The 13,045-nt window shown below is 52.5% G+C and overlaps 1 protein-coding gene across 1 annotated transcript in view; it reads left to right on the forward strand.

The window, feature by feature from the left end:
* Positions 1–5,188: 5,188 nt before the first annotated feature.
* LOC127461275 (uncharacterized) overlaps positions 5,189–13,045 on the forward strand; it is a 54,127-nt gene continuing 46,270 nt past the window's right edge. The window contains exon 1 of the mRNA XM_051768941.1: positions 5,189–7,212. Coding sequence (XP_051624901.1) covers positions 5,189–7,147 — 1,959 coding nt within the window. The 3' untranslated portion in view covers positions 7,148–7,212. The remainder of the gene's footprint in view (positions 7,213–13,045) is intronic.

Genomic DNA, 13,045 nt, shown 5'->3' on the forward strand with positions numbered 1-13,045 from the left:
CTCCAGGTATTGTCCATGGGGAGGGGACAGGGACAGGGACAGGGACTGGGGTGGGATGGGGGAGCTGGGCAAGAAAATGGGCACCACCTCTGACACCGTCTGTGGGGAGGGGACAGGGATGGGACAGGGGTGGGGCTGGGACAGGGGGAGCTGGCCCAGAAACTCGGGAGCACCCTGACCATGGTGGTCCCACCCGGGACAGGTTTGGGGTCGGACAGGTTTGGGGTCGGACAGGTTTGGGGTCGGACAGGTTTGGGAAGCGAATGTAGGACTGGGATTGGGGGTGGGCTGGGGCAGGTGATGATCCCTGACCCCCCCCCTCCTGCCCCAGAGATTGACTGAATTTTTGGGGTGAATTTTTGGGGTCATTTGGGGCGGTTTCGGGTTCCTGCACCGCCCCCCTCAGGCCCGGAGGTCTCTCTGCAGCTGCTCCACTCGCGGTTTATTTTTGGGTGTATTTTTGGGGTGAATTTTTGGGGTAATTTTAGGCAATTTGGGGTTCCTGCAGAGCCCCCATCAGGCCTGGAGGACTCTCTGCTGCTGCTCCAATCGAGGTTATTTTTGGGGTGTATTTTGGGGGTGAATTTTTGCGGTCATTTGGGACGAGTTTGGGTTCCTGCAGCGTCCCCCTCAGGCCTGGAAGACTCTGCAGCTGCTCCACTCGGGATTTATTTTTTGAGGACTGATCATCCTTTTATGGAATTCCCCCGCTCTGAGGGGAGGACTGACCATTCCTGCCTGAACTGGAGAATATATAAACCTGGAGTTTCGGGACCCCCTTTTTGGGGTTATTTGGGGCAATTTTGGTTTCCTGCAGCGCCCCCCTCAGGCCCGGAGGACTCTCTGCATCTGCTCCAATTGGGGGTTATTTTGGGGGTGAATTTTTGGGGTAATTGGTGGCGATTTGGGGTTCCTGCAGCGCCCCCCTCAGGCCCGGAGGACTCACTGCAGCTGCTCCATTTGGGATTTATTTTTGGGGTGAGATTTTGGGGTAATTTGAGGCGATTTGGGGTTCCTGCAGCGCCCCCCTCAGACCTGGAGGACTCTGCAGCTGCTCCAATCAGGGTTTATTTTAGGGTGTATTTTTGGGGTGAATTTTTGGGGTAATTTCGGGTTGTTTTGGGGTTCCTACAGCGCCCCCCTCAGACCCGGAGGACTCTCTGCAGCTGCTCCACTCGCGGTTTATTTTTGGGTGTATTTTTGGGGTGAATTTTTGGGGTAATTTGGGGCAGTTTTGGGTTTCTGCAGTGCCCCCCTCAGGCCTGGAGGACTCTCTGTAGCTGCTCCACTTGGGATTTATTTTTGGATGTATTATTAAGTGTATTTTTGGGGTGAATTTTTGGGGTAATTTGAGTAAATTTGAATTAAAATTAAAGGCAGAGGATGGTCCTGAGTAAACTTAAATTAAAAGTAAATGCACATGATGGTCCTGAGTAAATTTGAAAGAGAAGTCAAGGAAGGGGGGTTTGACACATCTTTATCTGCACAGGAGGGGCCTGGGGGGGACACTGGGGCTGGGGGGGGCCCCTCTGGAAGGAGATCCCGGGTTTTTTCCCCCCCCCCTTTATCCCTAGGGGAAACCCAGTGTGGTCCTGGCTCTGCTGATGGGACCCCCCAAGCTGGCCCTGCCCGGTGCTGGGGGTGCCCCCGTTCCCCCTTCTCCTCGTCCCCCCATTTCTGGGCTTCTCCTTCGGGTTGGGATCCCCTTCCCGGTCCTGCTCCGCTCCCTGGGCTCCTTTTCCCGGGATATCCCCGAGCCAGGGGCTGGGCAGGGGCCTCTGGGGGGGCTTCCTTGGGGGGCAGCGGGTGTCAGGGGGGTGTGGGGTGACAAATACAGCACCTGGTTTGGGGAGGAGGGGGGGATTTGGGGGCTCTGGGGTGGGATTGGGGACTCTCATCCTGTACTGGGAGAACAAACACAGCACCTGGTTGGGTGGGATTGGGGATTCAGGGGTCTGGGGGTTTTGGGGTGGGATTGGGGACCCCCATCCTGCACTGGGAGAACAAACACATCACCTGGTTGAGTAGAGGGGGATTTGGGGGGTCTGGGGGCTCTGGGGACCCCCATCCTGCACCTGGGAGAACAAGCACATCATCTGGTTTGGGGAGGGGGGATTTGGGGGGTCTGGGGTGGGATTGGGGACCCCCATCCTGCACCTGGGAGAACAAACACATCACCTGGCTTGAGGTGTAGGGGAGGGGGGATTTTTGGGGTCTGGGGGCTCTGGGGGGCTCATCTTGCACCTGGGAGAACAAACATCACCTGGTTTGGGGAGGGGGGATTTGGGGGTCTGGGGGTTCTGGGGGGGCTCATCCTGTACCTGGGAGAACAAACACAGCACCTGGTTTGGGGAGGGGGGATTTGGGGAGTCTGGGATTTTGGCTGAATTTTTGGGGTAATTTGGGGTTCCTGCAGTGCCCCCCTCAGGCCCGGAGGACTCTCTGCAGCTGCTCCACTCATATTTTATTTTTGGGGTGTATTTTGGGGGTGAATTTTTGGGGTCATTTGGGACAAGTTTGGGTTCCTGCAGCGCCCCCTCAGGCCTGGAAGACTCTCTGCAAATGCTCCAATCTCAGTTTATTTTTGAGGACTGATCATCCTTTTATGGAATTCCCTGCTCCGAGGGGAGGGACTTATCATCCTTTTATGGAATTCCCCGCTCTGAGGGGAGGGACTGATCATCCTTTTATGGAATTCCCCGCTCTGAGGGGAGGACTGATCATCCTTTTATGGAATTCCCCGCTCTGAGGGGAGGACTGAACATCCTTTTATGGAATTCCCCGCTCTGAGGGGAGGACTGATCATCCTTTTATGGAATTCCCCGCTCTGAGGGGAGGGACTGATCATCCTTTTATGGAATTCCCCGCTCTGAGGGAATCACTGACCATTCCTGCCTGACCTGGAGAATATATAAACCTGGAGTTTCGGGACCTTTCCACCACTGGTGGGATCCAGGAGAGGACTGCAGCTCCCCGCTCTCAACCGCACTGAGACCACCCCCCTCAGCTGGACTGCGACCACCACTCCTGACCAGACTGCAACAGCTCTGCCCCCAGCAGCTCCAAAACGCCGTCAGGAACGTCCTGGACGGGGAGTTCCTGGGCAGGTTCCTGTCCCTGAGCGCCATGGAGAGAGGGGAGCTGGCCAAGAAAATGGGGACCACCCCAGATATTTTGAGTGGGGAGGGGACAGGGACTGGGGTGGGACAGGGACAGGGACAGGGGTGGGGCTGGAACAGGGGGAGCTGGCCCAGAAACTCGGGAACATCATATGTGAGGAGGGGACATCATATGTGAGGAGGGGACAGGGACAGGGACAGGGACTGGTGTGGGATGGGAGAGCTGGGCAAGGAAATCGGGACAACACCAGATATCATCTGTGGGGAAGGGACAGGGACAGGGACTGGGACACCTGTGGGGATGGGAGAGCTGGGCAAGAAAATCGGGACAACCCCGGATATCGTCCGTGGGTCGGGGACAGGGACTGGGGTGGGACAGGGCTGGGACACCTGTGGGGATGGGGGAGCTGGGCAAGGACGTTGGGAGGGGACAGGGACAGGGGTGGGGCTGGGACAGGGGGAGCTGGCCAAGAAAATTGGGACCACCCTGGATATCGTATGTGGGGAGGGGACAGGGACAGGGACATGGGTGGGACAGAGACTGCTGTGGGATGGGGGAGCTTGCCAAGAAAATCGGGACAACCCCAGATATTGTCCATGGGGAGGGGGCAGGGACAGGGACAGGGACTGGTGTGGGATGGGAGAACTGGGCAAGAAACTTGGGACCACCCTGGACACTGTATGTGGGGAGGGGACAGGGACTGGGACACCTGTGGGGATGGGAGAGCTGGGCAGGAAAATTTGGACAACACCAGATATCGTCCGTGGGGAGGGGACAGGGACAGGACAGGGACAGGGACAGGGAGAGCTGGGCAAGAAACTCAGGACAACCCCCAACATCGTCCGTGGGTCGGGGACAGGGACTGGGGTGGGACAGGGCTGGGACACCTGTGGGGATGGGGGAGCTGGGCAAGTACATGGGGAGGGGACATGGACAGGGCTGGGACAGGGGGAGCTGGCCCAGAAACTCGGGAGCACCCTGGCCATGGTGGTCCCACCCGGGACAGGTTTGGGGTCGGACAGGTTTGGGAAGCGAGTGTAGGACTGCGATTGGGGGTGGGCTGGGGCAGGTGATGATCCCTGACCCCCCCCTCCTGCCCCACAGATCCTGGACGACCTCCTGGAGATCGACAGAGTCACGGCCCACTTCTGAGGGGCTTCGGGACCCCCAATCCCCCCCCTCTCCCACCCCAAAATCCCACCAAAGTGCACATTTGGAATAAAACCCTGTCCTAGTTAGGACAGCTGAGATCAGTTCATCATGGTGGGTGTAACCCAAAACTGTATTCTATAGCCTTCCATGTCATTTCCCAGAAACTAGACTATTGTTGTCAATAGACTATTCGCACCCTCTGCCCATAGAGCATGGTGGGTGTAACCCAAAACTGTATTCTATAGCATTCCATGTCATTTCCCAGAAACTAGACTATTGTTGTCAATAGACTATTCGCACCCTCTACCCATAGAGCCTGACTCCTCAGGCTATAAACTAGGTGTTAAGAGGCCTGTGAGATAGAAGGATGTTTCTGTCCTCACACCCTTTGTGAACTCCCCGCCCTGAGGGGAGTACCAAGCATTCCTGCCTGAACTGGAGGATATATAATCTTGGAGTTTTGGAACATTTTTTCAACCCACTCGTGGGATCCAGAGGACGGCTGCATCTCATCGCTCTCAACCAGACTTAGACCACCACTGGACTGCGATCACCAGTTCTGGCCAGACTGCAGCAGCTCTCCCACCAGCAGGTTCTTCCCCTCTCCCTTTACTTTGGACTCAAACAGGGCCCAAGGAACACCACTTTGTTCAGGCCCCAGGGTACTGGGTTATACATTTGGGTTTTTGTGGGTTGAGACCAATTGTTTGTTTGTATTATTGTACTTACTGTATTATTTTAATAAATTGTTATTCTGACTTATAATCTCTCGTTTGAGTTGGGTTCATTCCCCCTGCTGGTTAACTTTTAAACCAGCACATTTTGGCGCCCAAACGTCGGGCAGAGAGAGAGAAGTCAGAATCACAATTTCATTTGAAGCATTTGTCTATTTGAATATAGAAACTCCCTGATCACCATGTTGTTTGATGCACTCACATGGATGTTGTATTTGAGCCTGTTCATATTTCCACAGATGGCGTATTATTTGCCTGTTTTGATGCTCTCTTTAAGACCAGGGAGAGGGATCCAAATTGTTTTATTAATATATTATGTTTATGTCATTCTAACATCAGAAGCAATGAGTTTCATTGTAAATGTGTATTCAGTCCTGTTTGCCTGTCCTGGTTTGGGTTGCTACCTCTGGGGCCTCATTAAAAATCGTACCCAGCTTTTTGGGGGAACAGGGGTGGATGGTTTCCAGCCTCCCACCTCCTTCTTCCCCTTCAGACCTGCTAAAACAGTTTTTGAAAATATTGAGTTCCCTTTTGATGTTAAGGACAGCATAATGTTATTGTTAGTGTTGCTCTGTCTGCTCTGTACTGTGTACACCATGTTTAGGGTCAGAAAAGTGCCTTTTAGGGAGGTTGGTTGGACACCTGCCCTGGGAGCAGATAATGCTGAATGGCACGGGAAGTGGGAGGCCATCAGCCAGTATTTGGAAAAGTTTTCTCCTCCAATGACCTGGAAATTCACCCCTGAACAACTGCAGGATCCTGTTAGCATGATAAGACTGGTGAAGGAAAAATGCTCTGGCAGCTCCAGAGATGGCCAGCTCACAGCAACCTGCTGGGCCCTGGCCACTGCCTACCGGGCACTGCTTGACATGATACAGCACTGTCAGGGCGAGGAGAGAAGGACCAAATCCGCAGACACCACGTCCACCCAAACCACAGCTGAGTCAGAGGGAGAAAGAAATGAACCAACCAGCACCGTGTCCACACAAACCATCGAGGAGCCAGAAGAACAAGCAAAACCAATAGCAGTCGCCCCTGTCCAGAAAAGGAAATCAAAGACTAAATCAGTTCGCATAGCAAATGATGACGAAGAGGCGGGACCTTCACATCCACCGGAGGAGACAGAGCCAGAAATAATCACTCGGTCCCTATCCCTGGGTGAGCTACGTGAGCTCCGGAGAGAGTTCACACGACAGGCGAACGAGTCCATTCTGACCTGGCTGCTCCGAATCTGGGATGCCGCAGCTAACGATACGATCCTAGATGGGAGTGAAGCCAGACAGCTGGGATCCCTGTCTCGAGATGTAGTCATTGATCAGGGGATTGGAAGGAGGCAGGAAACTCTCAGCCTCTGGCGGCGACTGTTGTCCAGTGTGAGGGAGAGATACCTTTGCAAGGAGGACCTCCACGTACAGCAAGGACAGTGGAACACGATGGAACAAGGTATCCGGTGCTTAAGGGAGTTAGCTGTACTGGAGATAATCTTTTCAGAGGATGAAAGATTCCCTAAGAGTCCAGATGGCGTACAGTGCACCTCCCAAATGTGGTTAAAGTTTGCACGACTCGGGCCAGAAATGTATTCCCGCTACTTAGCAACGCTGCAATGGAGGGAGGGAGAGGACAAGGTGGGAGCATTGGTTAGCAAACTCAGGATTTATGAAGACACTGTCACCGCCCCATTACGAGCCCACGTCTCATCTGTGGAAACCAAACTGGCTGAACACGTCCGAAACCTGGAAGAGAAAATTGAAGAGGGACACCAGAAGCTAAGAGAAGAGATTAAGGAAGGGATTTTCCATATCTCGCCAGGACGAACAAGAGTCTCTGCTATCAGGAGCCAGCGTCCCCCAGCTAAGGAGAGAAGGTACACTCCACGTGGCGATCTATGGTTTTACCTCCGTGAGCATGGAGAAGATATGAGGAAGTGGGATGGGAAACCCACCTCTTCCTTAGCAGCCCGGGTACGTGAACTGAAAAGAGGAACAAATACCATAAAGAACTCTTCAAGGGTAAACGTTGCTCCAGTCTCTCGTGGGCAAGACTCCAGACGGTACAGGAATGATGATACGTCTGATCCTCTTGAAGGGACCTCCAGGTCATACCCACAAGAAGAGCACAATGAGTACCATGACCAGGACTAGGGGTGCCCTGCCTCTAGCCAGGTAGAGGAGAGGGACAATCGAGTCTATTGGACTGTGTGGATTCGGTGGCCTGGCACATCAGAGCCACAAAGATATAAGGCTTTAGTGGACACTGGCGCACAATGTACATTAATGCCATCAAGATACGTAGGGGCAGAATCCATCTCCATTTCTGGGGTGACAGGGGGATCCCAACAGCTGACTGTACTGGAAGCTGAAGTGAGCCTGACTGGGAAGGAATGGCACAGACACCCCATCGTGACTGGTCCAGAGGCCCCGTGTATCCTTGGCATAGATTACCTGAGGAGTGGGTATTTCAAAGACCCAAAAGGACTTCGTTGGGCTTTTGGCATAGCTGCTGTGGAGACGGAGGAAATTAGACAGTTGAACACCTTGCCTGGTCTCTCAGAGGACCCCTCTGCTGTGGGACTGCTGAAGGTTGAAGAACAATTGGTACCGATAGCCACAGCAACAGTGCACCGTCGGCAATACCGCACCGACCGAGACTCTGTGACCCCTATACAAAAGATGATCCGCGAACTGGAGACCCAGGGGGTGGTCAGCAAGACTCGCTCACCCTTTAATAGCCCTATATGGCCAGTGCGTAAGTCCAGCGGAGAGTGGAGGCTGACGGTGGATTACCGTGGACTCAATGAAGTCACACCACCCCTGAGTGCTGCTGTGCCGGACATGCTGGAGCTCCAGTATGAGCTGGAGTCCAAGGAAGCCAAGTGGTATGCCACCATTGACATAGCCAATGCCTTTTTCTCCATTCCTTTGGCAGCGGAGTGCAGACCACAATTTGCTTTCACTTGGAGAGGTGTGCAGTACACCTGGAATCGACTGCCTCAGGGGTGGAAACACAGTCCCAGCATTTGCCATGGACTGATCCAGACTGCACTGGAAAAGGGTGAGGCTCCAGAGCACCTACAGTACATTGATGACATCATTGTATGGGGGAACACAGCGGGCGAAGTCTTCGAGAAAGGAGAGAAGATAATCCAGATTCTCCTAAGAGCCGGTTTTGCCATTAAACGGAGTAAGGTCAAGGGACCTGCTCAGGAAATTCAGTTCCTAGGAGTGAAGTGGCAAGATGGACGCCGCCTAATTCCAATGGAGGTGATTAACAAAATAGCAGCCATGTCCCCACCAACCAGCAAGAAGGAAACACAGGCTTTCCTAGGCGCTGTGGGCTTTTGGAGGATGCATATCCCCGAGTATAGTCAGATTGTAAGCCCTCTCTACCTTGTGACACGGAAGAAAAATGATTTCCAGTGGGGCCCCGAACAACAACAAGCCTTTGAACAAATTAAACAGGAGATTGCCCATGCAGTAGCCCTTGGGCCAGTAAGGACAGGACAGGACGTGAAGAACGTGCTCTACACCGCAGCCGGGGAGAATGGCCCTTCTTGGAGCCTCTGGCAGAAAGTGCCTGGGGAGACCCGAGGACGACCGCTGGGATTCTGGAGTCGGGGATACAAAGGATCTGAAGCCAGCTATACACCAACTGAGAAAGAGATCCTGGCTGCCTACGAAGGAGTTCGAGCTGCCTCAGAAGTAATCGGCACCGAAGCGCAGCTCCTCCTGGCACCCCGACTACCAGTGCTGGGCTGGATGTTCAAGGGAAGAGTTCCTTCCACACATCATGCCACCGATGCCACATGGAGTAAGTGGATGGCTCTGATCACGCAGCGAACCCGGATAGGGAATCCTAATCGCCCTGGGATTCTGGAAATTATCACCAATTGGCCCGAAGGTGAGAGTTTCGGACTATCCTCTGAAGAAGAGGAGGAGAAGGTGACACGGGCTGAGGAGGCCCCACCATATGACAAGCTACCTGCAGATGAAAGGCGATATGTGCTCTTCACGGATGGCTCCTGCCGCATTGTAGGGACAAACCGAAAATGGAAGGCAGCTGTATGGAGTCCCACACGGCGAGTTGCAGAAGCGACCGAAGGACAAGGTGGGTCAAGTCAGTTTGCAGAGCTTAAAGCCGTTCAGTTGGCTTTGGATATAGCTGAACGAGAGAAGTGGCCAAGACTCTATCTCTACACTGACTCATGGATGGTGGCCAATGCTCTGTGGGGATGGCTGGAGCGATGGAAAAAGGCCAACTGGCAGCGCCAAGGGAAACCCATCTGGGCGGCGGAGATGTGGCAGGACATCGCTAGCCGGGTAGAGAAGCTGAGTGTGAAGGTCCGTCACGTAGACGCTCATGTAGGCAAGAAACGGGCTAATGAGGAGCATCATAACAACGAGCAGGCGGACCGAGCTGCCAGGATTAAAGTCTCTCAGGTAGATCTGGATTGGCAGCACAAAGGAGAATTATTTCTGGCTCGATGGGCCCATGACGCCTCCGGTCACCAGGGGAGAGATGCAACATACAGATGGGCTCGTGACCGAGGGGTGGACTTAACCAAGGACATTGTCTCACAGGTCATCCATGACTGTGAGACATGTGCTGCCATCAAGCAGGCCAAGCGGGTGAAGCCTCTATGGTATGGTGGACGGTGGTCAAAGTACAGGTATGGGGAAGCCTGGCAAGTTGACTACATCACACTCCCCAAAACCCGCCAAGGCAAGCACTACGTACTGACCATGGTAGAAGGAAGCACTGGATGGTTGGAGACATACCCCGTGCCTCATGCCACTGCCCGGAATACCATCCTGGGCCTTGAAAAACAAGTCCTGTGGCGACACGGCACCCCGGAGAGAATTGAGTCTGATAATGGGACCCATTTCAAGAATGGCCTCGTAGACACCTGGGCCAAAGAGCACGGCATTGAGTGGGTGTATCATATCCCCTACCATGCACCAGCTGCTGGAAAAGTTGAGCGGTGCAACGGACTGCTGAAAACCACTCTGAAGGCACTGTGTGGGGAGACTCTCAAACACTGGGAGCTGCATTTAGCAAAGGCCACCTGGTTGGTCAACACCCGAGGTTCCATCAATCGAGCTGGCCCTGCCCAATCAGAACTTTTGCATACTGTAGATGGAGATAAAGTCCCCGTGGTACATATGAGAGGAATGTTAGGGAAGACTGTTTGGATTAGTCCCACCTCAAGCAAAGGCAAACCCATCCGAGGGATTGTTTTTGCTCAGGGACCTGGTTCCACGTGGTGGGTAATGCAAAAAGATGGGGAGACACGTTGTGTACCACAAGGGGACCTAATTTTGAGTGAGAATGGTCTGTAATGTTTCATTGTATATATATAGATAGATAGATAGATAGATAGATGTATATAGTTTTAAAGGGATATAGTTTTTAAAGAGGGTTAATTTGGGCATGACATGGATGGCATAGAATAAGGGGTGGATAATGTCCTAGTTAGGACAGCTGAGATCAGTTCATCATGGTGGGTGTAACCCAAAACTGTATTCTATAGCCTTCCATGTCATTTCCCAGAAACTAGACTATTGTTGTCAATAGACTATTCGCACCCTCTGCCCATAGAGCATGGTGGGTGTAACCCAAAACTGTATTCTATAGCATTCCATGTCATTTCCCAGAAACTAGACTATTGTTGTCAATAGACTATTCGCACCCTCTACCCATAGAGCCTGACTCCTCAGGCTATAAACTAGGTGTTAAGAGGTCTGTGAGATAGAAGGATGTTTCTGTCCTCACACCCTTTGTGAACTCCCCGCCCTGAGGGGAGTACCAAGCATTCCTGCCTGAACTGGAGGATATATAATCTTGGAGTTTTGGAACATTTTTTCAACCCACTCGTGGGATCCAGAGGACGGCTGCATCTCATCGCTCTCAACCAGACTTAGACCACCACTGGACTGCGATCACCAGTTCTGGTCAGACTGCAGCAGCTCTCCCACCAGCAGGTTCTTCCCCTCTCCCTTTACTTTGGACTCAAACAGGGCCCAAGGAACACCACTTTGTTCAGGCCCCAGGGTACTGGGTTATACATTTGGGTTTTTGTGGGTTGAGACCAATTGTTTGTTTGTATTATTGTACTTACTGTATTATTTTAATAAATTGTTATTCTGACTTATAATCTCTCCTTTGAGTTGGGTTCATTCCCCCTGCTGGTTAACTTTTAAACCAGCACACATGGCAACCAGCATACATTCCCATTGCTACCATTGGTTACCATGGCAACCATCACCCATTCCCATTTTTATGGTCAGTTACCATGGCAACCATCATACATTCACGTTGCTATGGTCACATTCCATGACAACCAGCAAACATTCCTGTTTCTACAGTCAGTTACCATGGGAACCCTCACACATTCCCATTGTCATGGTCGGTTACTGTGGCAACCATCATACATTCCCATCGCTATGGTCGGTTACCATGGCAACCACCATAAGTCCCATTTGTTACAGTCAGTTACCAGGGCAACCATCACATTTTCCATTGCTACTGTCAGTTACCATGGCAACCATTATATATCACACTGCTACGGTCAGTTACCATGGCAACCATCATACATTTGCATTGCCATAGTCAGTTACCATGGCAAACGTCGTATATTCCCATTACTATAGTCAGTTACCATGGCAACCACAATACAGTCGCGTTCCTACGGACAGTTACCATGGCAACTATCATACATTCCCATTGTTGCGCTCAGTTACCATGGCAACCATCATACTTCCAACTGGTTCCGTCGGTTACCATGGCAACCACCATACAGTCACCTGGCTACGGTCAGTTACCATGGCAACCATCATACACTTGTGTTGCTACGGTCAGTTCCCATGGCAAACAGCAAACATTGTGGTTGCTATGGTCAGTTACCATGGCAACCAGCATACATTGGCATTGCCCATGTCAGTTCTCATGGCAACCATCAGACATTCTCTTCTAGGTTAGGAATTTAAGAGAGTTTGTCTTTCCCCTGCCCCCCAATGTAGGAGAGACGGAGCTGGAGTGGAAAAGGGGCAGATGGGCTCAAAGGCTTTCCTGAAGTCAGAACAGACACATCCCCAGCCTTTCCCTCAGCTACTGACGGGCTCATTTTGTCAGAGGAGGAGACCAGGTTGGTCAGGCAGGACCTGCCTTTCCCAACCCCACACTGGCTGGGCCTGATCCCCCTGCCCCAGGGCTGGAAACACAGTCCAACCATCTGTCATGGACTGATCCAGACCACACTAGAGAAGGGTGAGGCTCCCGAACACATCCAGTACATCGGTGACATCATTGGATGGGGGGACACAGCTGAAGAAGTTTTCAAGAAAGGACAGAAGATCATCCAGATTCTCCTCAAGGCCGCTTTTGCCATCAAGAAGAGCAAAGTCAAGGGACCTGCCCGAGAGATCCAGTTCCTAGGGGTGAAATGGCAAGATGGACGACGCCAGATACTAACAGACGTCATCAACAAGATTGTAGCCATGGCTCCACCCACAAACAAGAAAGAGACCCAAGCTTTTCCGGGAGCCACAGGCTTCTGGAGGATGCACATCCCAGAGTACAGTCAGATTGAGAGCCCTCTTTACTTTGTGACCCGTAAAAAGAACAATTTCCAGTGGGGTCCTGAGCAACAACAAGCTTTCAGGCACATCAAGCAAGAGATTGCTCTTGGACCAGTCAGGACGGGCCCAGATGTAAAGAATGTACTCTACTCTGCAGCTGGAGATAAAGGTCCCTCCTGGAGCCTCTGGCAAAAGGTGCCTGGTGAGACGCGAGGGCGACCACTGGGTTTCTGGAGCCGAAGCTACAGAGGTTGTGAGGCCAATTCCACCCCTGTGGAAAAGGAAATCTTAGCGGCGTATGAAGGCACACGAGCAGCTTCAGAGGTAATTGGTACCGAAGCACAGCTCTTCCTGGCACCCCGATTACCAGTCTGGAGCTGGATGTTCAAAGGGAAGGTGCCCCCTACGCATCATGCCACCGATGCCACGTGGAGCAAGTGGATGGCTTTGATTACACAACGTGTC

Source organism: Manacus candei, unplaced genomic scaffold (genome assembly GCF_025592945.1).
Source record: "Manacus candei isolate 608988 ecotype Guabito, Panama unplaced genomic scaffold, ASM2559294v1 h1tg000099l, whole genome shotgun sequence".
In the NCBI taxonomy this organism is placed as follows: domain Eukaryota; kingdom Metazoa; phylum Chordata; class Aves; order Passeriformes; family Pipridae; genus Manacus; species Manacus candei.